Here is a 26,748-nt window from a genome sequence, read left to right as displayed (position 1 = left end):
TAACATTGAGAGTGCAGTCCCCGACGTAGCGTAGCGACTGAGTGCCGCCGTAAATCCAACGACGTAACTTTTTTCATTAGAGGCCAATAGAATGTAAACTATCAACACAATTTTATATGTAGACGAAGAAAGCAGAAAAAATAGACTACTGAAAATTTCAAAATGATCCATTGGAATGGAAAATTTTTACACCACTTTTAAAACCACAAGCGCCGCTAAGGCGCAGCAAATCCATATGAGTAAGCACAAAAAACTGGAGCAGTGAAACCAAAAACTTTATAATATCTAAATAATGTTGTAGTAGCAGTATGAACTATGGCTGTTGGAGGTGGATAAGTTGATTGTAAGTTGATGTTATCGATGGCACCTCATTCATTTATGCAATATTTAAATAAAAGGTGGTAGCACTTTTCCACAATATTTTAATGCGTACGATGTGTTTGGTACAAAACACTGTCTTACTTTTAAACATCACCTTCATACCTTTTAGAAAGGAGTGGGGGAGGATGACACGTTTGATGAAGGGGTGAGAAACAAGCATACAGAGAGGAGGTAGTGAGAAAAGATACAACTAATACGTACAGGAAAACCCAAGGTGGAAGGAGAACTCTAGGTGTAACTGCAGAATAACGACACGTGAGGAAAACCACAGAAAACCAGGAAGACCCCGGGGGTAAAAAGAGAGGCCGCATGTTGTTAAATATGTCGAACTTCCACCATATAAACACCTGCATCTGTTGAACTCATTTATGTAATAAGAACAATTTTGATGTTTCTGATGTCTGCTATGCTTTTATATCCAAAACATTTTAACCCATTTCTTTGTATGTACTCGAAAATTTGTTGTTTAGGACTGCCTGTAAACCATTGGCTGCCATGGTGAGAAAAGTCATTCCATTCTGATATGTGTGTTTTAAAGTAAATACCAATGGATACAACTTTTGCTTGCTACATGGATATTTCTGCTAACATCTTTTACACCATGAAAGTTTTATCTTCAATAAGACAACTCCCGTTAATCTACTGCTGATAATTACAGTGCCAGTGGTTGTAATGCACATAATTTAACAAGGTTGAAAAATATCGACCAAGAGTTGTAATTATCAGTGTTCCATAGTGATAGAATTGTAAACAGTGCTAATAGGCCATCGATAGATGTCAGATAGTAAAGTGAATATTGTCAGTGGCATTTTCACCTCCGTTGTTCACAGTAAGTAGAATAAAATCTGTGACATTTGCATGGTCTAATTTAAGGCTTTAAATCAGTGAATAAACAGTACTTTTCATCATAATGAGCGAGATTGTAAGTTTTATGTGATGAATATACGAATGGTAGTAACCTCCAGTGTTTGATGATTGTATTTGCCTATTTACCACTATATTTTTATGGTGTGTGCTAGCGTATAGTTTGTGGATTTAGCTATAATATTTAAATATACAGTAACTTTCGAGTGTGTTGGCAGCGGAACAGATTCAGGATCTCACATGTGAATTGTGTGCACACACTTTAGCTGTGAGTTCGAATTCGTGAAACCAAAGAAATGGTGAAAATCTCTCACATTATCATGAAATAAAAGTTTATTTTAACAATAAGGGCATGTCTTGTGTTTCTTTAACTGTCTATTGCTTTTCATAGATAACTGCCAACAAGTTATTTTTCATTATTTTAGAAAGTGTTTTTCTTGTGTCTCTCTGAATTGGCATAGGCTTTCCAAACCCTGCTACTTACACAAAAGGAATGTAGAGAAACAGTTGTTTTGTTATTTCACAGGAGTTAAGTGTTTTTCCTGTGATTAAGGCTCTCCAGCAAAGCATTCATGATGGATTTTAAGCATTTTCAGCAGGATGGGAGTCGGACCACCGTACGACGAATAGGACTTAACTTCTTCGCTAATGCTGCATTGCCAAAGTCAACAGCATGGCTCGTAAGCTTCAGAAGGCATTGCTAAAATGCAAGCTGTCACATCCTCTAATGGACCAATGAACATGCTACAATAAGATCGATACTGAGGAGACGTTTTGGACAACAGCAGTATTGGAATAGCCAAGGAACATTTCACATTTGCATATTTACATGATGATCATTAAAAAAAGTTCCAAAGCTTACAGAAAGGAGATTTTAAAAGCAAAATGAGGATGTCGGCTGTTGTAACCCCTTGCCTCAACTTAGAAAACGAAGATAAAATATAAAACTTATACCAATACTAACAATAGCTAAAATAAAATTTTACTAATTTTTATGATTATTGATATCAACATACCTGTTTTTTAATTGCAGGAGCTATATTTAGTTTCCTTTCTTTAAGCACTATGCAGTCCGCCTATGAAAAAAAGAATTGTAAAATGAATATTAAACAGTGACATCAGAGGAATATTCTCAAGGCAGATTTGCACTTGACAAATAGAATTAAACAAGAAAAAGGCAAAATTTCACACACTAATTATTGCAACACTGAGTACAATATAGTTCATTTGCACAATATTGGGAAAGTTAATTTCTATGCCAAAAGAAATAAAATGACCATTGTAGAACATAATCACAGATTCACATAGAGTAATGATATTGTATACTCCCATAACCACAGAAATTACCGAGGACATTCCATAAGCAATCGAAAAATGTCTTTTTCCAGGCATGACATTACTCTACAACATATCTATATGCTATTAAACCTACTTCCGACCACTGACTCACCGACTCTTGCAAATGTTTAGGGTGGACAAAAACTCGACTCCTTTAACAAAAATTGTCAAAGCACTAAATTTTCTATCCATCTATTCATTCAAAATTAAAAATGGAAATTATTTAAAAGAGTGGCCACCAAAATCCAGTGGTGGCACTGCGATCATTTGAAGAAAGATACCAACAGATCAGCATAACAATATATTTGATTTTGCAAACAAAAGAAGCTGATTTGAAACAGGAAAGTGAAAAGGGGAAAAGAAGATGAAGGAGCTACAGTGAAAAGATGAGATAGATAAGGAAGGGAATTTATGACGTAAGTGTTAAAAATTAAAAATCTTGTCTTAATGGCTTGTTTCCCTATGAACAAAAATTTGTTTACATTGTCTGGGGTGGGGCAGGGACCCTCCCAACCAGCGTCAACGAGTTCTAGTAATATGCAGTGGCGCCGACTCCATGGGGCCTGAGCCCCCCCAAAAATTCGTTACAGATGTGAGGAAAACATGTGTCAGGCTAGTCAATTTTCCCCGGAGTGTCCAGATATCGAGATTCGAGTGATCAGGGTTCTAATGTTGATCATATGACTCTTCTAAAATGCTTAAAAAACTTAAAATTCACAACTTATAAAATTTACCAGGGCAAGGTACTTGGTTCGGCCCCCCAATATTTTTTGTAAGTCGGCACCCCTGGTAATATGCTGGAATAAGTGGATGAGAAGTTAATTCTAAGCTTACACAACCTAAACTACCACTGAGTCAGAACCTGTTGAGTCTATAAACCTTGATACAATATCATTTAACAGTGTTAAGAAACAGGGATGGAATGAGCTTAAACAATCAATTTTTTGTAAAAATGGAGTCCAGTCTAGTCTACCATCTTAAGATTTCTATAATTTTTGAGGCCTTTGGAAAGGATTGCTTGTATTATTTATGAGTTCCATGATAGCAAAAGGCATTCAAGGATTGCCAAAAGAAGGTCACCCTCCAATGGGTACCCTAAGAGGACACACCTTGACAAGTTCCGCACCTAAATCTTACTCATTGTCTTCTTCACACCAAAGCATTGTCCACCAAGAATACACATTCACCAGAACCTCTGATAATGCAGCCTTTTACTAGGAAGTGCTCAAAAGACTGAAAGGGAGGGTCGCACTCCATCAAAGCAACATTAAGGAAGCATGTTAACTACAAGGCACCTGTTGCACCAGTCACAGCACCTTTGCTGTCAATGATTCCCAGACTGGGGAATTGGTTCCTTAGCCTCCTCAATTCTGCGCCTGGCTCCCCAAACTTATTCTTAAAATTCCTTAAATAATACGAGTCCAAATATGCAAATACTTGAACATAATTCAAAACATTCAAGCTCATGTTAAATTGGCTCCAAATGGCATACAAGAGAAGAACTTTGTCGATACAATTGAGGCTTGGAAGAGGTTAATTGTAGCATGGCAGTGCCATTTTGAAGATTTTGGATAATTGAGTATTTGGTTAATTTTTGGAAATTAAGGAAAATATAAATTTTGACAATACCTATTTTTTTAACAATTGCAGAATCAAATTTTTATTTTATAGATCGATTTAAAACAAATTGCTAGCCCTGTGACAACATCATGAACACAGCAGGTTCCTGGTGTATTCCGAAACTTGCAGTAGTGGGGTCATTGTTCCCTAGTTTTAGTAACCAAGAGACTGGTTTGTTGACAAACATATTGCACATGCTTGAATGGAACCTCATAGACAATTCAATGAATTGGAGTTTAGTGATAAAAAATTTCCATGATAAGTACTCATCAATATGATTCTCCAACAAGTTGAGACAACTGTGACAAAATGTACCTAAATGAAAAAGAGTATGTTTGCCAATAAATTGAAACTCTTTTTATTCAACATGTTTATATTCCTACAAAAGCCAGCTTCTTCATTGATGCACTACAGACTACATTAAGGAGAAGTACTTGAGGACAAGCAAATACTACTCCTCATTTAGTCTCACAAAAGAAATGCTTATGCCAGCTCCTTAATACCATTTATTGCCTCCTTGCTGCTAGATTTCAGTATAGAGCTCACTTAGTCCTTGATTAAGATAACAAACATGTATGTATCCAGAGGAGATCAGCAGATGAAAACAAATCAAAACCTGCTTTAGACAACTTTCTGTCTTAATCCTATCTAAAGAGTGCTACTCTAAGTATATGAACGAGGTTCAATCATCCATTTCACATAATACTAAATATTTCTGGACTTATGTCAAGAATACCAAACAGATGGACAAATTTCCTCACCACATGACCTACGACAATATGATTGCTGAAAATTATAAAGAAATAGCTGACCTATTTGCCTCCTGTTTTGTCAAAGTTTACAGCAATCAACAGCCTGACAACTTAGTTATACCTAACTATGACACAACACTCAATCTGAGCAAGCTTCACATTTCTTGTGAAAACATTATCAGCAAACTGTCTCATCTAGATCTAACAAAGGGTACTGGCCCTGATAACATTCCTGCAATCGTCCTAAAAAGTTGTCGTCATTCATTAGCCTATCCTTTGTTCATATTGTTTAATAAATCCCTGGAAAGTGGCACAGTCCCAAGTGCACTAAAGACCAGTTATGTTGTACCCATCTTCAAAAGCGGAGATAAAACTGATGTGTCGAACTACAGACCAATTATAATTCAGTCTGTAATAACCAAAGTTCTTGAGAGCATAATTGTAGACAAAATAGCTCCTGACTTAAACTCGTTGATAGTGGAAGAGCAACATGGATTTTGGCCAGGTCGTTCCACTGTAACTAACCTCCTAACATATCAAGAATACAAAATAAATTCCAATAACTTCTAGCCTGGGTTGAAAGTTACCTACATGATAGGAACTTGTATATTAAAGTGAGCGGAGTTCTGTCCTCTGTCTTCACTGCCAATTCTGGTGTACCACAAGGGTCACATTTGGGGCCACTTCTGTTCCTAATGTATATTAATGATATCAACTTCCCCCTGCATCCATTCAAGTACTTACTATATGCTGATGATTTAAAAATTTATGGCTGCATCCGATCACTTGAGGATTGTAACAAATTGCAAAATTGTCTCTACAAATTTGAAAAATGGTGTAATGATAACCTCATGGTACTAAACGCATTAAAATGTAATGTAATAACCTTTCATAAAATTAAGTCTCCAATTATGTACGACTATAGCTTAAATAATGCTACTATCTCTAGAGTTAGTAGAATATGTGACTTAGGTGTTACATTTGATTCATCCCTGACATTTCAGTATCATATCCAATCCATAGTCATAAAAGCTACTAAAACAATGGGTTTCATATTCAGAATTTCAAGAGATTTTGATAATATTCATACTTATAAGATCCTCTTTGTACTTTAATCCGCCCTATTCTTGAGTATGCCTCTATTGTATGGTCCCCGTTCTATAACATTCACATCAAAGCTATTGAGAGTGTGCAACGCAGATTCATAAGATTAGTATCCTACAGATTTAATATCCTCCCTATTATTTATGACTTAACACTATCCCTTCTTAATCTGTTACCTTTGGCAACCTGTCGATTACACCTGGACATAACATTCCTTCACCGTCTACTGCATGGAGACATTGACTCTATTCATCTGGTAGAAATGATCCCTTTCCATGTCCCCACTTTAAACACTAGGCAAACATTCATGTTTTCACTCCCTCATTCTAATAGAAATTACACCTTCCACTCACCCTTAACCAGAACTATGCGGAGCATTAACTACAAATGTAGTAACATTGACATTTGTAATTTAAATCCAAAGAATTTAAAGAGAAAACTACCTTTGTTTGTGCATTGACTTAAATAATTTGTTCTTGTGTATTATGATAATGTCTACTACCACTGTTTAAGAGATATGTGACTTTTCAATCTATTATTCTTAACTACTGTGTTTATTTTTTCTATTGTTGGTTTTTACAGCAAGTTTATACGATTATTACTGTATTTTTAAGAGCTTAAAAATATTTCAATCTTATGATAATTGTACATTTTTGTAATTGGGTAATTTTCCCGTCAATAAACCATTATTATTATTATTATTAATAAGCTTTCAAAAGGCAAAGAAAATTTACTCATTTGCCCAATCAATTCCAATACATGAATGACATACTGATGTCAAGCCATGCCAATGTCCTGTGTTTGTGCTGATGTCACCAGGTGTTTTTGGCAACATACTATTGAGAAGACAAAAAAAGTACATACAAAACATTTCTTTGTAAACAAACGAAGCATCATATAGATCTGGCACTTATACCAAGTATTATGACAACAGAATATCACAAATAATAAAAATTCAGCCACATTCTCACTCAAACAATACTCTACATTATTTTATGCTTCAGCTCAATACAACTAAATTTTTGCATAATTTGGCATCATTACTTATGGAATATACTCTGCATTTTGAACTACTCAGTTCATAATAATGTCTACATAACCATTCACTGTTAAGTTATAAGTTTGTTTCATGAATAAAACATATAGGGAAATTTTAGACAATTTCGAATAATCCAATCATAGCATATAAATTAACAATGCAGGACATAATTCTTTAGCCCATTCCACAGGATACTTAACCCGACACTAGTTCAAAGATACCTGATCACGATAACATTCCAGAATTATGTAAAATATGCTGGCTAGCAAGAGCAATAGTTATTATATGTCCTCCATTGTATTCGAATTTGTAATTGATATACTACTATTAGTATATACATATATGCTACCATCTCTTAACAGGACCTATCAGCTAAGACCTACAGCACTAGCATTCAACAGCTGCTGCGCAATCTAAACCTGTCTCCTCCTTTCTTCTGTTTGAACAATGGAAAATATAAATGACAATGCCACTTTTGACCACAAAAAAATTTGATACTTGTAAAAAACACTATATAATGGATCCTATAACACACCATCCCATACTCAAAATCCAATGGGAGCTAGTATTGCAGGTCTTGGGATGGATTAAGTATTGTCTTAATTGGCTTAAAAGGTGAGGAACAATTAAACTAGAAAACTCACCTCAGCTTGTAAACGACGGGCCTCTTCCTCAGTCTCAAAAGTAACAAAACCATAACCTTTGGAAACCCCTGCCCTGTCGTTGATGATTTTTGTAGCTCTAACATTTCCATAAGCTGAAAATAGCTGGGTCAGCTCTGCTTCAGTTGTGCTGCCAGATATCCCTCCCACAAAAACTCTGTTTGGGACGAGTGTTCCATATTTAGGAGCATTGTTTCCCCCGGCACCAGCCGTCGCCACCACGGAATTGGGGGACGAGGAGGTGGTGGAGGCCTCGGTGCCACTCGGGGAAGACTGAAATGATTATCAAATCATGGCATGAAAATCAATGTATTTACCCTGCATGTACATACTAAAAGATAAAATATACAAAAATTGATCAAATGATTGTTTGACAATTATATGACAAATTGGTAAAGCACACAAGATAGCTTAGTTGGAAATTTGGGCACACAAATTGAAATGAGCCTCCACAAGATGAAAAAGTACCAATTGATAACCCAGCATTGAAAAATGTGAGGCTATTACTTATGTCACCACCTATCTGAACAAAGGTAAATAAAAAACATGGGATTTAAACATGAAATTACTGTTTCCTTGACTGTATGCACCAATTTATAGCTAAAGTACATTTACCAGCATTTATATATTACTCATTCAAATAGAGAAAAGATAACAAAAGGAACACATCATGAAATCAATGGGTATATTGTATTAGCAATGTACACCTTGAAGTATCAGCCAGAGAAAAGCGATGAGATAAAAATTAATTATATGCCCGAAGAATTATAGTTATAAATTACAAATTATAATTAGGCATATTTAAATAAGTTCATGTAACATATAGTTGATACATTCATGACCACCTTCACCACTAAACGGTCAAACCTTCCAGGCAATGCAGAAAGCAACTTATTAAATTTTCCATCTCTCATATTTATAAAACTTGAGAAGGAAGAAAAATCTCATATAAAAAGTCGATATCTGCATGTTAATTTACTCTGACATTAAGCTGGAGACTCAACTACATCTGGGAAAACGACCAATTAGGTAATTATATCGAAAGCTATGAAATTCGACTCGGTAGTGTCGAAAAATAAACACATTATAAAACAGCAGTGGTTGTGCCACGCAGAAATTAGTATTAACGAGATATAGCATTAGCATGGTTAAACACGAAAGAAAGGTAATCTTCAACTGGAGACAGTAATTTTTTTCATGCATACGACAAGAAAAAATGAACTAACTTACAACAGATGCCATATAACCATTATAAAAGACCTAACTTTATACGAGCGTCACAACGGAACGAAAACACTTTTTATGGAGCAATTGAAATCAAGTGTCAGATCCATGCACGACAAAGCATCTATAAATAGCCCGAAACATTCTCTTTTCACGTTATTCCCTATAAAACTCAGGCAACAAAAACCTTCGCTTGGGATATACCAGCAACACATGCTAAAATTACATGCTTCCATAGATAATCAACGGCTACAGAATAAATACTATTCAAAGAAGTGTACCAATAAAACAATATACCTGCACTAAACACACGGGAACGACTGCATATTTCACACCGCACCTATATCAATCCAACAAAAAATTACTTTTCCCTGATAATTTCTAACGTGTAGTGATTCATAACAACGATGCACGACGGTGTGCTACAACAGCAAACGTTTATAACAAACAATTTTCGAAAGCTTTGCAAGTTTAGACGTTACCTAACTATTTATAACTGCCATACGTTTAAAAACAACACAAAATATAACATCTCAAACGACTGTGTTGAGGAAATGTTTCTAGTACTGGGGTGGTCAATTAATAGGTCATTCAGCTTGAAATGAACGTATTTAGATAAGATTATTAAGACTTTTTGAAAATGTATCGGAATCAGAAAAACACCAGACACATCATCCAAGCAACTTACCATGAGCAATAAATGCGGAATCTCCAACCACGACTGACCCCGTACCCGATCACACTCCTTGGTTAGAAACTCGTCTGCTTCTCCTCGCAGCCGATACCCGTCGAATCCTGGGGTAAAGATGGCGGATATATTTTACGAAAAAATTGGAGGGAATTGGTGCGTAATGCGTTTATCTGAGCTCTACCGTGGAGTACTTATTTTTTTAAACGCTAATTATAGATCATAGGTGCAACTAGTTTGTTTATCAATTTCGATAAAGCCATGTTCTTAAGAAACATCAATTTTTGAAAGGTGCGCCAACAATGGACATCCGATTTAATCATTAATTATTGCTGCAGAACAATGGTCTAAAATATGGGTAGCAAAATATTCAATTGCTGAAGAATGTGTACTACAGATCTTTTCCAACTACCACTATTCCGTTCTAGTGGCTCAATGGAGACAGGATATTTTAAAGGACAACCGTTGATTCACTACCAACCAGCAGGTATTTCATTCAAGTGCCCAAATTTGGATTAGTTAACGATTTACTGGCAAACTTTTGATGATAACTACTCTAAAGGGAACATTACAAACGTTAAGTTAACCAATATAAGATGGATGCTTATTCATAAATTTATTTGTAAGATTATACAGGTGTCTTTCTCTCAGAAACAGATTATAATACACATATACCCTTTGACTTTTTTTAACAATTGACCAGCATCGTTTTCTTCAAATTATCTACAGCTTCTTTGCCAAGTAACTTGTCAACAATCGCCAAAGCAAATTCAAAAGCTGTTCCCGGGCCCCGACTTGTCAGAAGATTTCCTGAAAAAGTAAACGGAAATTCAGCCAAATTTTCTTCAGATTCCTTTCTCGGAAATTATGTATATTTCGGCTTACCATCCACAACGACTCTTTCTTCGCTGTATTTATACTTGTTCCCATCAACCATTTGCTCTTTCACTGACGGATAGGATGTTAAATTTTTACCGATGCCAATGCCATGAGACTTGAGCGCAATAGGAGCTATAATACAAGAAAATATAACTCAATAACCTTACTTTAGACAGCCAAAATCCACGTTTGATTCACTTAGGTCGTCAAATTAAAAAAATTAACGGTTTGACGCCAATGGTAGGGCAATTTTTATAACTATTTTGAAATAAATGATAACACTAAATAATAGTGCACATACCCGCGCAAATTGCAGCAACTAGCCGACCTGCCTTTTCTTGCTCCCGAATGACATTTCCCACCTTCTCAGACTGAAATACATAAGAAATACGATTAGTTAATCGATCGACGTGAGAACACATGTTCACTTAAAGGCCAAAAGATATACATCAGCCAGTGTCTGTGACGCCTTTCCACCAGGCAACACGACCACATCATAAACGCATGAAGAGGCGTCATCCAAGCTAATGTCAGGGGAAATCACCACATCCCGACTGCACTTCACGGGAGCTGTACCATCAAGACCTGCTACATCAACTTTTATCTAAGAAACAATGAACATGTATCAGCATTTGAACCTTGTTATATGCTCAAATGATGAATTAGACAAGGGACATACAGCTGCCCTTCGAAGAACATCCACTGAAATGACGAATTCCATTTCCTCGGCGCCTTCGGCAAGGATCACTAATGCAGACTTGCCAGACATTGTTAATGTACAATATCTTCTAAAATTAAAGATACTTGCCCTGAATATATTCATGCACTTTGACCGAAAAAGATGTTCTGACGAATTTCGCTGTTCACTTGTTTTTCACATTGGCCACTCGTCTCTGAATATTGTTGTTCATTTTCCACGAGCATTTTTAATTAGTTATGCATGCAATTCATGGTTCCAAGAAAAACTATGGTATTTAAACCCTTGATATCAAATTACTATCGATTTCGAGCCAACTTGGATAATTTGCGTAAAATCAATTTGAGTCACAAGTGCAACAATCAGTGTAGCATTTTTTGGATATTAAACCTAAAAATATTTCATACACAGTCAAAAATATGTAATTAATTATAAAATTGATATACACAATCCATAAAGAAAAATAGTCATCATAATTTGAAATTTATTCGAAACCTATTGATTCATAAGTAAGTAGAAGGCGGTAAGGCGGCCGCCAAATTTAAACCGAAATCCATCTTCATGATGGTCAAAAACAACTTGTGATGCCTGGTAATGGCATTTACGAGTAAAGAGCGCATGACATTTGAAGGAGACACTGAGGTATTAAGTAAAAGTACTTCAAGGATCTAAGGAGAAGTTTCTTCGGCGCGAGTAATGTGGAGCAATTTGAAGGGGGTAGGTGGGTGGACTTGGGTCGTAGAGGGGGGGGGCAAAAGAGACTTGCGCCGTAGCCCTAGCGAGAATTCGCCGCAGTCGTGGGGAGAGATACGAAGGATACGTCTCCTGGTGTATCATCAGCAGACCCCTCTCGCTCCCGGGCCAGCGAGAGCGGGTTGCAAGTCTGTTAACAGTGAGCAAAATAGTGATACTTGGTTGGCGGAAGGGGTTTAAATCATCTTTGGAAAAATATCCTGCCGTCTGTTCCCCTACGAATCCTGAACGGATCTTGGCATTCCTTCGTTCCGAAGGTAAGTTTTACACAATTGTTCGCTTACACACGAGTAACTTTAAACCCCTTTAGGATTCTCCTCATAATTTGTTTTTGTCTTCTAAAATGTGCGCCGGTCGAAATATAGGATGGAATTTTAACTTGAAAGAACTTCGTATGATGACAATGAGAATTAATTGCCGGGAACTGTCTACCTTGTGGCTGCTAACTGAAGGAATATACCCATGAGGAGATTGGCTATCATTAACTTTACAGCTTTAAATGTTTAGGATTTCGAACACTCCTTGACGAAGGAGCACATTTCACGCTGACAAAAATGGTGTTGGCAAAATGAGTTATCTCTCGATAAATAACTTTCAGTTCATTTTCGGAGTGTGCAAATATACAATCTTACAATCGTTAGCAAGATTAAGCATTAACATGACGTGGTGCTTGGTCATTTGGTAACGTATAGAGTCAATCACTGCATCCTCGAAGTTGTGGTAAACTTTCTGTCTTTGATCTACCCTAATAGGGCTGGCAAAACTAAAAGTCTCCAAATGAACCCTGCCATGCGGAGAACCCAAAATACCGGAAGGGCAAAACTACCACGGAGACACAAATTTTCATCTACCAGGGAGAAAATCAAATGAGTCTGGTGCTCACTATTAGTTGGAAATTCTTTTTCCGGAATCCGCAAATGTCCTCATCCAATATTGATATCTCGAGGCTGTACTTTGCAAATCACCTTTGGTCGTATCTGTGACTTGAAGAAATAATGGAAGAAGCTTAGATATTCAATACTAACACGGATAAAAACTACTAAAGCTCTATTTTACCAAAATAGTGCTCGGCTTCGGATAAGGGTTGATGTAATTTTTGGAATGATCTGCGTTGTCAGAAGGAAAAGCTCGCGGCCCCTCAAGAGTACTATTGTTCGTCTGCTGGCAAGCTGGTAAAATTGTGCCAGTTAAATATATCCACTATGGAGTTGGATCACTTGTTTTCGAGAAATTAGAAGAAGGTAGATAGAGCCGAATTGCAAAATGCCATATTTTTCTAATGAAATACCTAACCTTATGCACTTACATTTTGGTTGGAATAGTAGTAACTACGTAAGTGGACTCGGAAACAACAAATATTTAAAAAAATAATTTACAGTTGCCGAATTGGCCTCATTCGAGAGTACAGAAGAGAGTTCACATTAGATTCTATAAAATGAAATGGTGCATGTGTAGATACAGAAAACAGGGACAAAATTAGGGAGGAAGATAGTGATATATTTGTTCATGAGTAGGCATCATCAGCGATTACTTTAGAACTGATTTAAAGTAAATACGTACATCTGGGTTGGTTATGCAATTTAAAAAAATGAGAGATCATCAGGAAGGACGTGACTCCAGGGACTGCATGCTGGACTTAGATGCCATTTACTTCAGAGGAATTTTTTTCAGAACTTTTTGGTCCAATGCACAGCTTGTTTTTATCTCGTTGACATTAATTGTGTTAAAGCAAGGAGGTTGCGTTTTTCGATTTGAGGTGATTGAAGGAGTTCAATTTTTCCGAGTACATACGTACGAACAGGATTCTTAAACATTTTACAACTTTATATGTTTAGGAAACAAGTGCCTTGAATATTCAGATCTATTTTACAATTAGGAATAATCGAGGAAGTATCTTTAGATAAGAAAGAGAACGGTAGACCTCGAAATACGGCTTGCGTTTTACTTATAATAGCTGGAATAATTCTCTCAAATAATATGCATTACCGTGGTATTGTAGTCATGTCATGTTAAACCATTACTACTTATGTCTCAAGAAATATTGAAAGAAGCGGCAGTATTGGAATTGGTTGCCCCATACAGTATATCCACGTATTGCCAAGGGTAGGCCCAATTATAGTTCTGTTGTCGGAACTGATGCATCGAGTTTTCACACCAGAGGTATCGTCTTTTCAAATAATATGGGATGTTAAAACCATTCTCCTTGCTCTAGGGTCCGTATGGTTCTGCTAGGGATTCTTGTCTCCATGGGAGTCCATTCATTTCTTCTAATATTGGTATTAATTCAATACTTCGCAGTCCCTTTTTTTTTCGCAAATCATAGAAATTGAACAGGTAGGTACTTAACGCAATTTATTATTTCGTGAGAACACCTAGACAAACTAAGATGGAATGGAGCGGGATGAACTAATGAATCCAGTCGTTTCGTAAATTGTTAACTTTATGCTAGGTTGGCATTGAAAAATATCTTTTTCCAGGGGTGTGGCGATGGTGGTGGTTCAACTATTTATAATTACCATCCGTTATTTCTGCAGGAGTGCCACTTGTGCGTGACATGGAAAACCTTCATAACAACTTTCAGGATAGATCACTGAGGGAGTGAATTTTATAATTAAAAAAAGATAAAAGAACTCGATCTCATCAGTAAGAGGAAGAAGTACCTTTCTCCCAGTCTGAAGTTCCTTAAAGTTTTTAAGAACGCATAAATTCCTACGGCCGATGTTTTTAGTGCTACAAGGACTGTCTTACTATCGTCGTAGAAATAATTTGATTTCAAAGAGGTGATTCAATTTTGGAAAAGGGTCAAAGTTCCAGTGTCCACATGTGTGTATCTTTTAGGGAAATACAAACACCAATTTGCAGATGAGTATGCTAATTTTTTTGCGATGCGTCTAATAAATACAGGTTTATTTTCACATTACTCGATTCTCAAAAGCAACAACTTGCTTGGGGATTTTGAATGAAGCAAATTCTCGAAAATGTCAAAAAGTTTTAACTCAAGAAGAAATTTAGTTCAAGTTTGAAGGGAATGAGTGTGCTTGGACCCATTAGGCTAGCAAATATGATTTGAAATTTTGAAATTACATTCATTATTAAATATAATGTAAAAAAATTCCAAGCAGTCGATAGCACAGCCTTCATATCAGGAATAGGTACAGTTTGTTTCAAGACAAACAAGTTATTTTTTCAGCAATATCATTGGTGTTAGTGCAAAATATAATTAATTCACAGAATATCTATTACGTTGAAGAGTGTGCGAATAGAGAAGTTCCGCCCCTTTTCGTGAACACATTCGCTAGCTCTGCTCAGTTGGTGTATGGATTGTCTTTCTGTGAAACTCGTGGATTGGGTTGAGGTAAACCTGCTTCGCCATCAGACAAAAAAATGCTCGTTCTCCAAATATTTTCTTACCAATTCTGAGGGGAGTTAAAAAAAGGACACCTTATTTTGTTGTTTTTTAAAAAATCTTTCTCGTAATTCTAGGATAATTTAGTTGAGGGACTGAATGTCTGAAGTGAAAATGTCCGAAGAAATGAAAGTCTGGATACCAATTTGCAGGGCCGGCCTTAGGGCGGGGCGACCGCCCCGGGCCCCGCGCTTTGGGGGGCCTCGCGTTCATAAAAAAAATTAAAATATACGATAGTTTTGAAAACGCAATTTCAACTATTACCGTATTGTTAAGTCCGTGCTAGACAAAAAATAATATTATGAAAAAGGAATAATAATGCAGCAATTTTTATTGTGCAATTGCGTTTTTCAGTACAGTACTGTGTCGTGTGAGTGATAACAACGAGTGAGAGAACTTGACATGAGTGAGAGCTGGCGCTTTATTTGTATTATACTATTTTGAACTCAACTGCGTGATGGTATCATAACGGCGTAATTACGAAGTCTGAATTTGGGAGGGGAACACATACTTAGCCAGATAGTGGTAGGGATTCAAAATGCTCGAGTTTATAGATGGGGTATAGAGTTTAATATTAAGTGAAGGGCCCCGCACTGAAGGTTCGCCCCTAGCCTAGCACCTGCTAGGGCCGGCCCTTCCAATTTGAGTTGGAAAACTTAAATTTGCATCTATACAAATTGTGACACTCATGCATTCCATATTAAAGTGACCCTAAGGGTGAAAAATTATTAGTTTTACTTAATATCATACATTATGTATAATGTTTGAGAAATACATAAACCTTCATAAAAATGGATATTTTTAAACATTTTGTTTTTTTTTCTAAGTTTTTATTGCTTCTCTAAGCACTGAACAACACTGTCTTTGTTGAGCAATAATGATGGTCAGGTTAACAATACCTTTTCATTGTTTTAATATCAGTCAGTGATTGTTGTTATGAGTGAATGGATTGCCAGTGAAGTCTTCTTTGCTTCCACATCATAATTTAAGGTAATTTCTTAACACCATTAGCTGTAATTGCTGTTTTTGTTTAGTGTATTTGTCTGTAACACCCGTTACTAAAAACATAGAAAAGTTTATCTCACAATTAAACTAAAACACTAGGATATTTAATTTTTTGGAAGAGTGAAGTTGTGTTATAGTGGAACATTTATACCTTTAACAAATGTGAGAATATTAAAATTTAGTTGGTGAAAATGTGGTAACGTGTGTTACAAAAAAAGTGGTAACGGGTGTTACAAACTTTGGTAAAACTGAATTTTGACTTTTATTTTACTAATAACTTATTTTTATACTAAGATGTGTATTTAAACCTGGAAAAAGAAAACTAGGGTTTATTTTATATCCATTTTTTTCTACTATGAGCAACATCTATTTACAGAAAATGCCACCAATTCAAAAAACAATTTTGATGAAAGCGTATCGTGAACCGCTGAAAGCTGACAAAAATAAATACCAGCAGCATCTTTTAAATGAGAGGCAAGGTGACAAGGAGAGAAGAGAATGGAACACAATGAAAGAAAATGATGACCAAAAATTATTGCTTGAAAGACGTAAACGTGTCCAAGAAAGAGTGAGGAAGCATCGCAACAAACATAAACTTAACCCATCAGGGTCAGCAAATACCACCATATCGCCAATTGGCAGCTACAAGTGCCCCCGATCATTAGGAAAAGCTGTTAATAGACTGAAAAAAACCCGCCAAGTAGTCCAAGCAAAAAATGTGCTGTTGTAAAAAAACTTGCTCTTGATTTTGGACTAAATTTAAAAGAGGAAAAGAAAACTGATCGTCTACCACATCGCATAGTGCCTGCGGAACATAAGGAGTTCATTGTGAACTTTTATTGTAGTGATACTATACTACTGCACTGCACATGCAAAAACGACACTTAATTATGACAGTTAAAGAGGCTTTTGAGGAGTTTAAACTTAAGCATCCTGATATTTCTGTGAAGAAATCTTTGTTTTTTTCCCTTCGCCCAAACCATGTCCTACCTATTTCTCAAATGCTACACAATGTGTGTGTCTGTAAATATCACAGCAACGTTAATTTTTTATTAGAAAGTATTTCCAAGATTGAGACAGCTTTCCCAAAGACCCATAAAGAACTACTAGAATACTTAAGTTGTAATGTATTGAATGAGACATGCATGTTGGGTGTGTGCACACAATGTTCAAGTAGAAAAGTGAGTGACTTATTAGTCAATGTGCACAAAGAAAAGATTTCCTGGAAAAAATGGGTTGATGAAGGAGAGATCCACTTGACTGTTGTGACTGGGAGTTTAGAGAAAGCTATTGAAGAGCTTGAAACAAAAATTACTCATTTCAAGAGTCACTGTTATGTAAAAAAAATACAGGAAGATTACTTTGAAGAATCTATTAAATGCCTAAATAAAGAAAAATGCACAGAAACTTATGGAGCAATACAAATAGACTTTGCTGAAAACTATTCGATGACTTATCAAGATGAAATTCAGTCTGCCCACTGGAGCCACCAACAAGTAGGCATTTTTACATGCTGTGCATGGCTACCTAATAAAAAAAGAAACTCGTATGTTGTAATTAGTAATGACACAACCCATAGTAAATTTTTTGTATGGACTTTTCTTCGAAAAATTGTTTTTGATATTAAGGACAGTTTTCCTTTCCTTGATAAATTAAAAATATTTAGTGACAATTGTGCAGGACAATTTAAGAACAAATATTCCATGTCAGCATTGTGTAAGATGGAAGCAGATTTTAATGTTACCACTGAGTGGAATTTCTTTGCATCAAGCCATGGGAAAGGTGCTGTTGATGGAATTGGTGGGGAGGTAAAGCGCCATGTTTGGACAGCAGTTAAAGGGAACCGAATTGTTCACATTGAATCAGCAAAAGACTTTCACAACCACATTGTGAATAAAGTAAATGGCATAAAAAGTTTTTATGTTGACAAGGGGGAACCAAAAATGGACAAACCGCATAGAGAAAGTCCAATGTGTGTAACACCCGTTACTGTTGTAATTCGGTTTTACAAGAGGAAATTAAATAATTCTTTAAAAGTTAAACTATGCATTGCATTATAATACTATATTTATACCCCATTATCACATAACTTATAGTTTTTACTCTTTATTTTGGGTTATTTGGATATTTTAAGTGTCAGAGCGTAACACCCGTTAATATGGAATGCATGCACTCATTTTTGGGGAGGAGAAGAGGTGTTAATCCGCCAAGTGTCACTGATTGTCGAAATAATGCATACCTATTCTTATCATCTACGAAATAAAGCGTAGTAATCTTTTTATTCACGGGAATCCCCAATTACAATAGTAAACGTTAAATTCTAGGTACAACTCAACAGCTAAACAAACGAGCTCGAATAGTGGCCCAAGCTTCCCTTATTAGATGTGTAATTGAAAACGTGTGGTATTCGTGCCCAGTACCCTGGGGTACGAGGCGTAGGATCTACGCTGATGACATCTTCGTAAAAAGCAAAACGAGAGCACGCGGTGCGATTTTCCGGCTGAAGGGGTGGTTAAAGAGATAGACTTTCCCCTCTTACCTTTCCCTATATTTTAAAGTTTAAATTTTAATGGCCTAGATCTATGCTAACACCTATCTACACCTGTCAGTCAAACCTTATGGATGAAACTGTTTAAACAATGGGCGAGTGGGGGGTGAAAAAAACGGAGAAATACTGATGGCAACCTGAAAGCCACCCACAGAATTATTAATCATTAATAAAAATTTGGTGTTAAGAGAGATATGAATATAAACTCACATTTTAAACTTGTTTCCAACCCTTCCTTTACATTTATATACAGCATTAAGAAATATTCGAACGTCCGTATGTATAAGTTCAACAGATTCAGGCTTCAATTGGTGGAAGTTAGACATATTTAAGTAAATGAAAGATCGTTGCACTTTTCCACAAGAATTTTTAATGCGTACAACGCGTTTCGGCTCACTGAGCCATCATCTGGTACAAGACCACCATCTGATACAAGGCGTTGTACGCATTAAAAATTCTTGTGGAAAAGTGCTACGATCTTTCATTTACTTAAATAGTCCGTATGTATTTTTATAAATATCAAAGGAATCAATGGCAACGATCATAAGCGGCAAACTGTAAAAAAATATACGTCGCTAACGGGAGAGAAGAGTATAGGGTGGTTTCCTATTATTTTTTTAATGCCTAAATCGAAAGATTATTACTCCTGGAGAACGTATTTCACGCTTTTAGATTTTTAAATGACGATATCTATTTTTCGCGATTAAATGAAAAGTGAAAATTTTCAAGCGCGCGAAAACGCGATGCGTAAGTAGGAATGATGGGAAAAAGTCCGTGCGACGCATTTCTGGTTCCCCCGCCCGCCTTGTGAGGTGACCTTGATCGAGGCTCTGAGCGCTGATAGGACGCAGGATGCTAGCGGGTAGCTGAGTATCTTGCTGGCTGGTAGCGCTTGGCTTAAAAAAGGTTTATTTATACCTTATCAAACGAAGAAAACTTTCCGACCTTAGCCAGTTTTAATAGGTGATTATTAAGACATGTTTCCCTGAGCTCTATGCCTCATGCATGCATTGGTAATCTCAGACGATGTAAAACTCGCATCTACTCGTATAGGATCTAGGTCCCTGTGACGTCACGTGGATTGGCAACGCATGGGCGCCAATCTGACCTTTTTCAAATGAGGATAAAATTTGACCCTTGCCATTCGTCTAAACCGGTATTTCAAAAACAAAATAATTTGTGTATTATGAATACACTAATGGTGGGTAACGAATCGCAATCAATGCCTTTCGTTTTCTTTGACGAAGGAAACTACCCTATTCTCCGAGATCGGTTCGCGCAGAGTACACTTCCGTGCTCCAACTTCGTGGAGAATGCCCTTTCATGCTATAGGGAGGGCTCCTTGATTTTCGGGAATAAAAATATTTGAGCCTTCATCTAACTTGCATTATTGTTCACTATTGTAAGTATTCGTGGTGAAATTTATTATATTTTACTCGATTTTAGATGGCATTACCACATTTACAAAATGGCAAGCAATAATGAGATTGCGTAAATTCGAATTCGCGAAAATCAAGAAGCCCTACCTATAGATTCATGATTGGCAAGATCACAAAAAGAATTACTCGCCTACAGTCATTTGTCAATCCCTGCCGCCGTAGTAGCGCACATTTATCTTGAATGCCAAACGATTACTGCTATCACAACATAACAACTGCAAGGTCGCAAAGAGGAATTTTAAAACTTCTTCTCTATGTGAAATGATGTTCAAGATGACAAAATTGTATTCCTCGTGATGAGATGTTCTTAGATTGATCGCAGATGAGGTAGAAATCGGATCCTCCCCTAACTCCCCAAACCTCTGGATCCCGCCGTACCGATTTCGTTCCGACCTTTTGAGCGAACATAAGTTTCGTGTTCCAGGAACCGAATGAAAAACCACGGGCATTTCCACCGCGCATTACACTTCACTACCCTCGATATCTGTATCCGATATCAACTGCACTTCGTCTCAGAAAATATTTACTCTTATAGGGCAAAAACTCTTTTTGTGGTGAATCGGTCCAATTCTTTATTCAATTACCTCCAAAATCCTTTGTGGCGTCTTTCATGTGGTCCATTAAAGAGCAAAAATAATTTACCTACCAGCTTCATCGACCTCAAGATATTATTCAGTTTCAAATATCGATATTACTCGTGTTTTCATAACAAGACATCGTTTAAACTTTTACAAGCCATTTATGCTCTCATTTTAGCAAATTTTAAACGGTTAAAAATGTATTTTAACTCCATACAGGTCCATACTTGATATCCTTCTTTGTGTATGGTTAAAACCTTTTTTAAACTTCAGCATTCAATAGTTTGTTCATATCTTTATGAGAAGCTATGAAATTTAGCATTAAATCTTGCGCAATAAAATTAAGTATTTGAGGTTCCTAGACCTAGACCGTGGCCCTTTTCGTGAAAAAATACCTAAATTAGAGATTTGAAGCTTAAAAAAAGAAAAATTTATTTAAATATTATTGCAAAAATTAAAATCCTAGCCTTTAAACTATTACCACGTAGAAGAAGCAACACTTTAGAGATAGAAGTGGACACGGATGTTACACCGTGGGCCAATGGCGTAACTGTAGGAATATGCTATGGTAGCGATGAGGGGGCCTAGGGGGCGACTCCCCAAAACACAGGCAACGGGGACCCAGGAAAATTTTTGAAAAATGACATGCCTGGAAATACGTTTTAAATCATTTTGGCACTTAAATTTAACTTTTAGCACATGCAGTTGTAGACGTCAAAACTAGACAACTGTTTCAAATATTTTTTTTAATTCCCTGAGGCTTTGGGAGGGATCTACCCCCTCATCCCCCCACCATTGTGACGCTACTACCGTGAGCGATGTATGCCTCCACACTGCAGCGAGGAAAAACGTTCGGAATGGAACGAGGACCCATCCAGCCGCTGCATTTTTATAAATTCATGCTAGTTTTTGCTCTATGCAGGGTAGTTTTCATTACACCGTTTCGCTCCACTCAGTTCGTCTAGGTTTGCATATCCATAAATATTCAAAGCTTTCCCAATGCTCCAGAACAATACGCTCCACAGGCATTTGCTCATCACATGGAAGCATATCCCCGCAAGAGAAATAGCGAGCACGTAATCATGTATGTGCTTACTTACATGAAGGTCACTCATTGAACCTTAAGGTCTTTCTGCAAATAAAAACATTCTCGGAGACTTTATTTCATCAAGTTCTTGTTTCACTTGGGCACGTCTTCGCTCGTCATACAATTTTTATGCTTTTTCTATAATGCCTATATAAATATGTCGTTCTTTCTGAATTTAACAAATTTTTACGGAAAACAATTTTTGGGTACAATATTGAACTTATTTTTTTACATTAATGTAAATGAGGAGATAAAATATATTCTAGCTGTTTGACCGTCTCTTTTCAGTTAGGTATTTGGACTTCTACAACAGCTAATGACCGAAAATTTATTATTGTGACCTGTTGCATTTTAATTTTGGCATAATTCTTACGTTAGGGCGAGCATCCTCAGTTTTTTTAGTCTCAAAGATATTCTTACGTCCGCTTCTGTAATATTCATTCCTACAGCACATGAGAGAGCACTTCCATGAAGTGCCTACGGATGATTAGGATTTAGACGAGCAATTACCTTCGGTTAGCGCGCGGTCTGCATAACCCAGCTCTTTTGAATAAAATTAAATGCAGGTCTTTAATGCGCCGGACAATTCCGTTTTATTTTTTAGAATGGTTTTATTTTATAAAATAGTTATTTTGTGGGCTACAGTAGCCCAGGGTCCTACTGCAGGGTCATGACGTGAGACGATTTAGGTCCAATCACATTCCAAATTGGAAGAGAATACTTTGAAATGGGGTCGTTCATTCTGATCCGAAATCGCAATTCACTGAAAGAAATAGTTATGTTTGGAAGTGAAAGAGAACTGAAAAAACATTTCCCCTATAGCTATGCTCTCGTAAGTTTAAAATAAAGGTACGCGAAAGTTGCCGCCCTCATTTTATAAGTTAGTGACGTCATTAGAGTTGTGGATTATTTGCTTACATAGGTATAAGCTTTCATTGAGGGAAGTAATCGCTAACAAGAGTGGATACAACGAAGAGCCACACGGGGTCCATTCACAAGGCGAAGGAGAAGAGACCACCAGGATGTAATGGTCGTGTGACGTCATCAACGTACGTGCAACAGGGTTTTGGCGGGCGATTTTTCTTCGCGAATATCTCGAGAAGTAGGTAACGGATCGTAAAAAATGTCAAATACGATTATCTTTATTTTTGAAACTCTACCACAGTCTACGATAACATAATATTGGATATCAATCCAATTTTCTGGAAAGTAAAAATTACTTCGTTTCTCTCTGGAAACACATATGGATGAAACTGATGGCCGATTCAAAAGGCTCACTGCGTCGATAACGCACGGGGGGAACACGTTGAAAACTTAGATCGGGGTCGAATGCTTTCCCATCGCAAACCGTGACCTTTCCATTATATCCGCGAAGTCCCTTTCTTCTCATTCCAAGGGACGTGTAAAGAGGGGGTGGTAGAGAGAGGGATTGTGCTTGCTTTCCAGATCTGGAAACGCACCTTCACCCCAGTCCAACCATCCATTCACCCTTTCTTCGGCCGTCTTGCTCACCCTCTTGCTCATCTCGGGGAAATTGAAAAGATTTCGAGCCCCTTGCTTTAGCCTTTCACATCCCTATCAGTTGCTGCATGGCCCCTCTTTCTCCTCGAAGGGATGGGATGTACGTCTCCGAGATTTCGTTCGGTCCGATGGTCGCTTCGCGAGGCCGAGGGTTGGACTCTATAGCATCAGGTGCGTGGCCTCTTATCCACGGCGGCGCCGATAACGTGGGGATCTATCAAGGCTTCTCGCGTCAATTTTTTTTGTGCTTCTCACTTTCCAAAGGAAGTAGATGAGGGATAATGTTCACTAAATCAGTTGTTATTTGCTTGCCCTTTACCGGCATTAGTGTGACTCGTCTTGCAGAAATCATTTAAATTTCTTCAATTCATGTCTAAATTCTCTTGCACAAGTTAACTGTCTAACAAAAGCGATGCAAAACAAAAGTAACATAATTCATTATTTATTGCATTGTCTATCGTCATCTTCGGTCATCTTGATTGAAACAACTTGCACAACACTTTTTTCGACTTGTGACAGTTTTATCTCTTTTTGAATGTAATAATACGGTGAGGATGAACGCCGGTCCGCCAATTATTCGTTCTTATTTTAATTTTCTCACTCTGTCTTAACCTGAACATTTTAAGTTCTTCCTTTTACTTCTGATTATGTTCATAAATTTTATACATTTTTTGTGATGAACATAACCGCTTTCTTATTTCATTTTAGTTTCTCCTTCTATTTTTCTTCACTTCGCTGTTCTTTGGACCTATTTTCCATATGAGACTTATGTCATTCTCTCACCTCGCGATCATCCGAATTCGTCTTGGAACTTAGGCAAATCCATCTCTAAGCTAAAGACATTACTCGCATCCCTCAATACGCTTGACCCTTTTTCTCTTCCAATTATAATTATCGATCTCGTCTTGTTATGCTACGTAGATGCAATATATGTTTATTTGAGACTATTCTATAGAGAAGAAAAACCGCATAAAGGAGTACTTATCGTCCTTCCCTGACACACATTGGTCCTCTATTCTCCCTCTTCTTACCAGTGGCGCAGCGAGGGGGGGGGGGGTTTGGTGGATAACCCCCCCCCCTAGAGCTCAGAGAAATTTTTAAATTTAATCCATTTTACTTAATTGGATTGATATTATTAATATAATAGTGTAAGGATTATGAAGTATCCCTCATAAAGCCGTAAAACTCACCATTTTGAACCATTCATCTTAAAATTTATTTATTAATCTCGCACCTACCGCTTATCCTGGAGGGTATTCCATACACCCACACACCCTGGTATTAGTTGCACCTAAACCTCCCCTAGCCCTAATTCCTAGCTACGCCCCTGCTTCCTACCACCCACCTGTTTCCCCAAAGCGACATACCCTAACTACTTGCTTTTCCCTTCACATTATTTTTAATTAGAAATATCCCAAGTTGAATTCTCATTTAAATTTAAATAAAGAAGACGAAGTCAGCTGAAGATAATACAAAATGTATCGAAACCGTCCGAGAGATTTAGGTTTAATCATTAAAATATTATTGGAAAATTTCCATTAATTTTTAGTTTACTATCCACGAGAAAAGTTTCGTGGAAATCTAAGGAAAGAAATTCTTCCTTTTTCAAAATTTTGTAGCGTTTGAAATCTCTAAAATTGCTTTCATTCACAACGACGGCTATCAGATTGTATCTGCAAGTTTTTAATCCTTTTTCAAAATTTTGTAGCGTTTGAAATCTCTAAAATTGCTTTCATTCACAACGACGGCTATCAGATTGTATCTGCAAGTTTTTAATTTTACTGGTAGTGTTTGTAATAAATTGGCATTCGGTGAGGATTTATATAGGGCGCTATTAAACTAATTCTAGGATTGTCTTGCAAATAAAGTTGTACGTAAAAAATATCACTTTACCGTGTAGCTGCCAACAAAAAGTTATTGTGAATCGATAAATTAAAAGGAAATCGGTAAATTATGATAAATTATTAATCGATAAATTGATGGACACTGTCAGATAGAGTAAAAATTCGACATCAATACCATATTTTGTTAGCAGTGATATTTACGAGCGATGAAATGCTAGTCAGCGGGTCGAATGAACTACGGGATCCTTCTCTGAGTTTCCGGCTTGGTTCATCGGGGATACTCTGTGCCTGTCTTCCCAGAGGAATGGCATTAGAGCATTCATTGTTTGTGAGCGCGCGGGAGTAAATACGCGCCCTCCCACTCACCATCAGCTGTCTTCGCCCTCCCTGGACGTTCACCGACTGCCCGATCCCCCTCTTCCCCAACCCACCATTCGCCAACTAGAGCATTCGCTTCTCACTCATGATTTTTCTCTTCGCACCACTTCAAAGGTCGAAAGATTCAAGCAAAGAAAATCCCCGGTTTCTTGGTTCTGTGAAGTTTTCACGCCTTCGCCTCCGCACTTCTTTCCTGATGAGGCCGTTATACACGGTGAATGATCAAGGGGAAGGAGGGGGCGGCTGCCCACCCCCCAGCAGCAAAAATCGCAAATTTTTTTAAGGAAAATAATATTTTTTCAAGCAAATAATTTTAAAAACTAATAAAGAGCTGTAAAATGTTGGTTTCATTCACCTTTTCAATGCTTACATCTTGCCTATAACTTGAACAACCATGGCTTGCCCCCACCCCCCCCCTAGTTTTGATCCTGGTTACGCCCTTGAACGATCATGCGAATGAAAATCATTCGCACTGCCATCATTCACGGGATCATACTAGTAAAAATAGAAAATGTTGCTATTGCAACGCAGGGTGTCCAGCGACCGGGAAACTCGGGAATTGTGCATGAATTTTTAGTCCCTGGAATTATGCGTGAATTACACAGGAATTTTTGCTCCAACTTGGAATTTCAAAAATCTTTTATTTCAAACCCATTTCACACAAAACTTTGCCAGTTCAAAGCGCATTATCTGGCCTACAATGTGTTTGTCGTAATTTTAAGTGCAGTAGCTTATTGTTAATAGAATTTTTACAGCCGCATCGAGACGTTGAATGTCGGATAAGACAACAGAATCGAAATGTGTAGCAATCTTGACTCAAGAAAGATTCAAAAACACGAAGAATAGAATGCCAGGTGACGGCAACATCTACTTATGAGGTCGAAGCAGCCTCTTGGCTTGCATTGAATAAATTTAAATTTTAAATGCAAAATGTGTTAACT

General features: G+C 37.1%; 2 protein-coding genes across 2 annotated transcripts in view; both read right to left on the bottom strand.

Moving 5' to 3' along the window:
* Positions 1-26,748, bottom strand: part of LOC124157900 (atrophin-1-like) — a 79,670-nt gene that overhangs the window by 34,820 nt on the left and 18,102 nt on the right. Inside the window, exons 4-6 of the mRNA XM_046532972.1 lie at positions 9,673-9,779; positions 7,743-8,033; positions 2,262-2,321 (exon numbers count right to left, since the gene is read on the bottom strand). Coding sequence (XP_046388928.1) covers positions 2,262-2,321; positions 7,743-8,033; positions 9,673-9,675 — 354 coding nt within the window. The 5' untranslated portion in view covers positions 9,676-9,779. The remainder of the gene's footprint in view (positions 1-2,261; positions 2,322-7,742; positions 8,034-9,672; positions 9,780-26,748) is intronic.
* On the bottom strand, positions 10,274-11,522 carry LOC124157901 (protein dj-1beta). Its single transcript, XM_046532973.1, has 5 exons — positions 11,231-11,522; positions 11,000-11,155; positions 10,853-10,922; positions 10,558-10,683; positions 10,274-10,482 (listed from the first exon to the last, which is right to left on the bottom strand). Exons 1-5 carry the CDS (start codon positions 11,372-11,374, stop codon positions 10,361-10,363), a joined length of 618 nt encoding a protein of 205 aa, XP_046388929.1. The 5' UTR covers positions 11,375-11,522; the 3' UTR covers positions 10,274-10,360.

Source organism: Ischnura elegans, chromosome 4 (genome assembly GCF_921293095.1).
Source record: "Ischnura elegans chromosome 4, ioIscEleg1.1, whole genome shotgun sequence".
NCBI lineage: Eukaryota > Metazoa > Arthropoda > Insecta > Odonata > Coenagrionidae > Ischnura > Ischnura elegans.
This window is presented reverse-complemented; position numbering and strand designations above follow the sequence as displayed.

Excerpts from the sequence above, each read along its gene's own strand:
- LOC124157901 (XM_046532973.1), bottom strand. The coding sequence starts at position 11,374 with ATGAATATATTCAGGGCAAGTATCTTTAATTTTAGAAGATATTGTACA. Across the intron at positions 10,923-10,999 it reads CGTCACAGACACTGGCTGAT|TCTGAGAAGGTGGGAAATGT; the intron begins GTATATCTTTTG and ends TATGTATTTCAG. Across the intron at positions 10,684-10,852 it reads AGTTGCTGCAATTTGCGCGG|CTCCTATTGCGCTCAAGTCT; the intron begins GTATGTGCACTA and ends CTTGTATTATAG.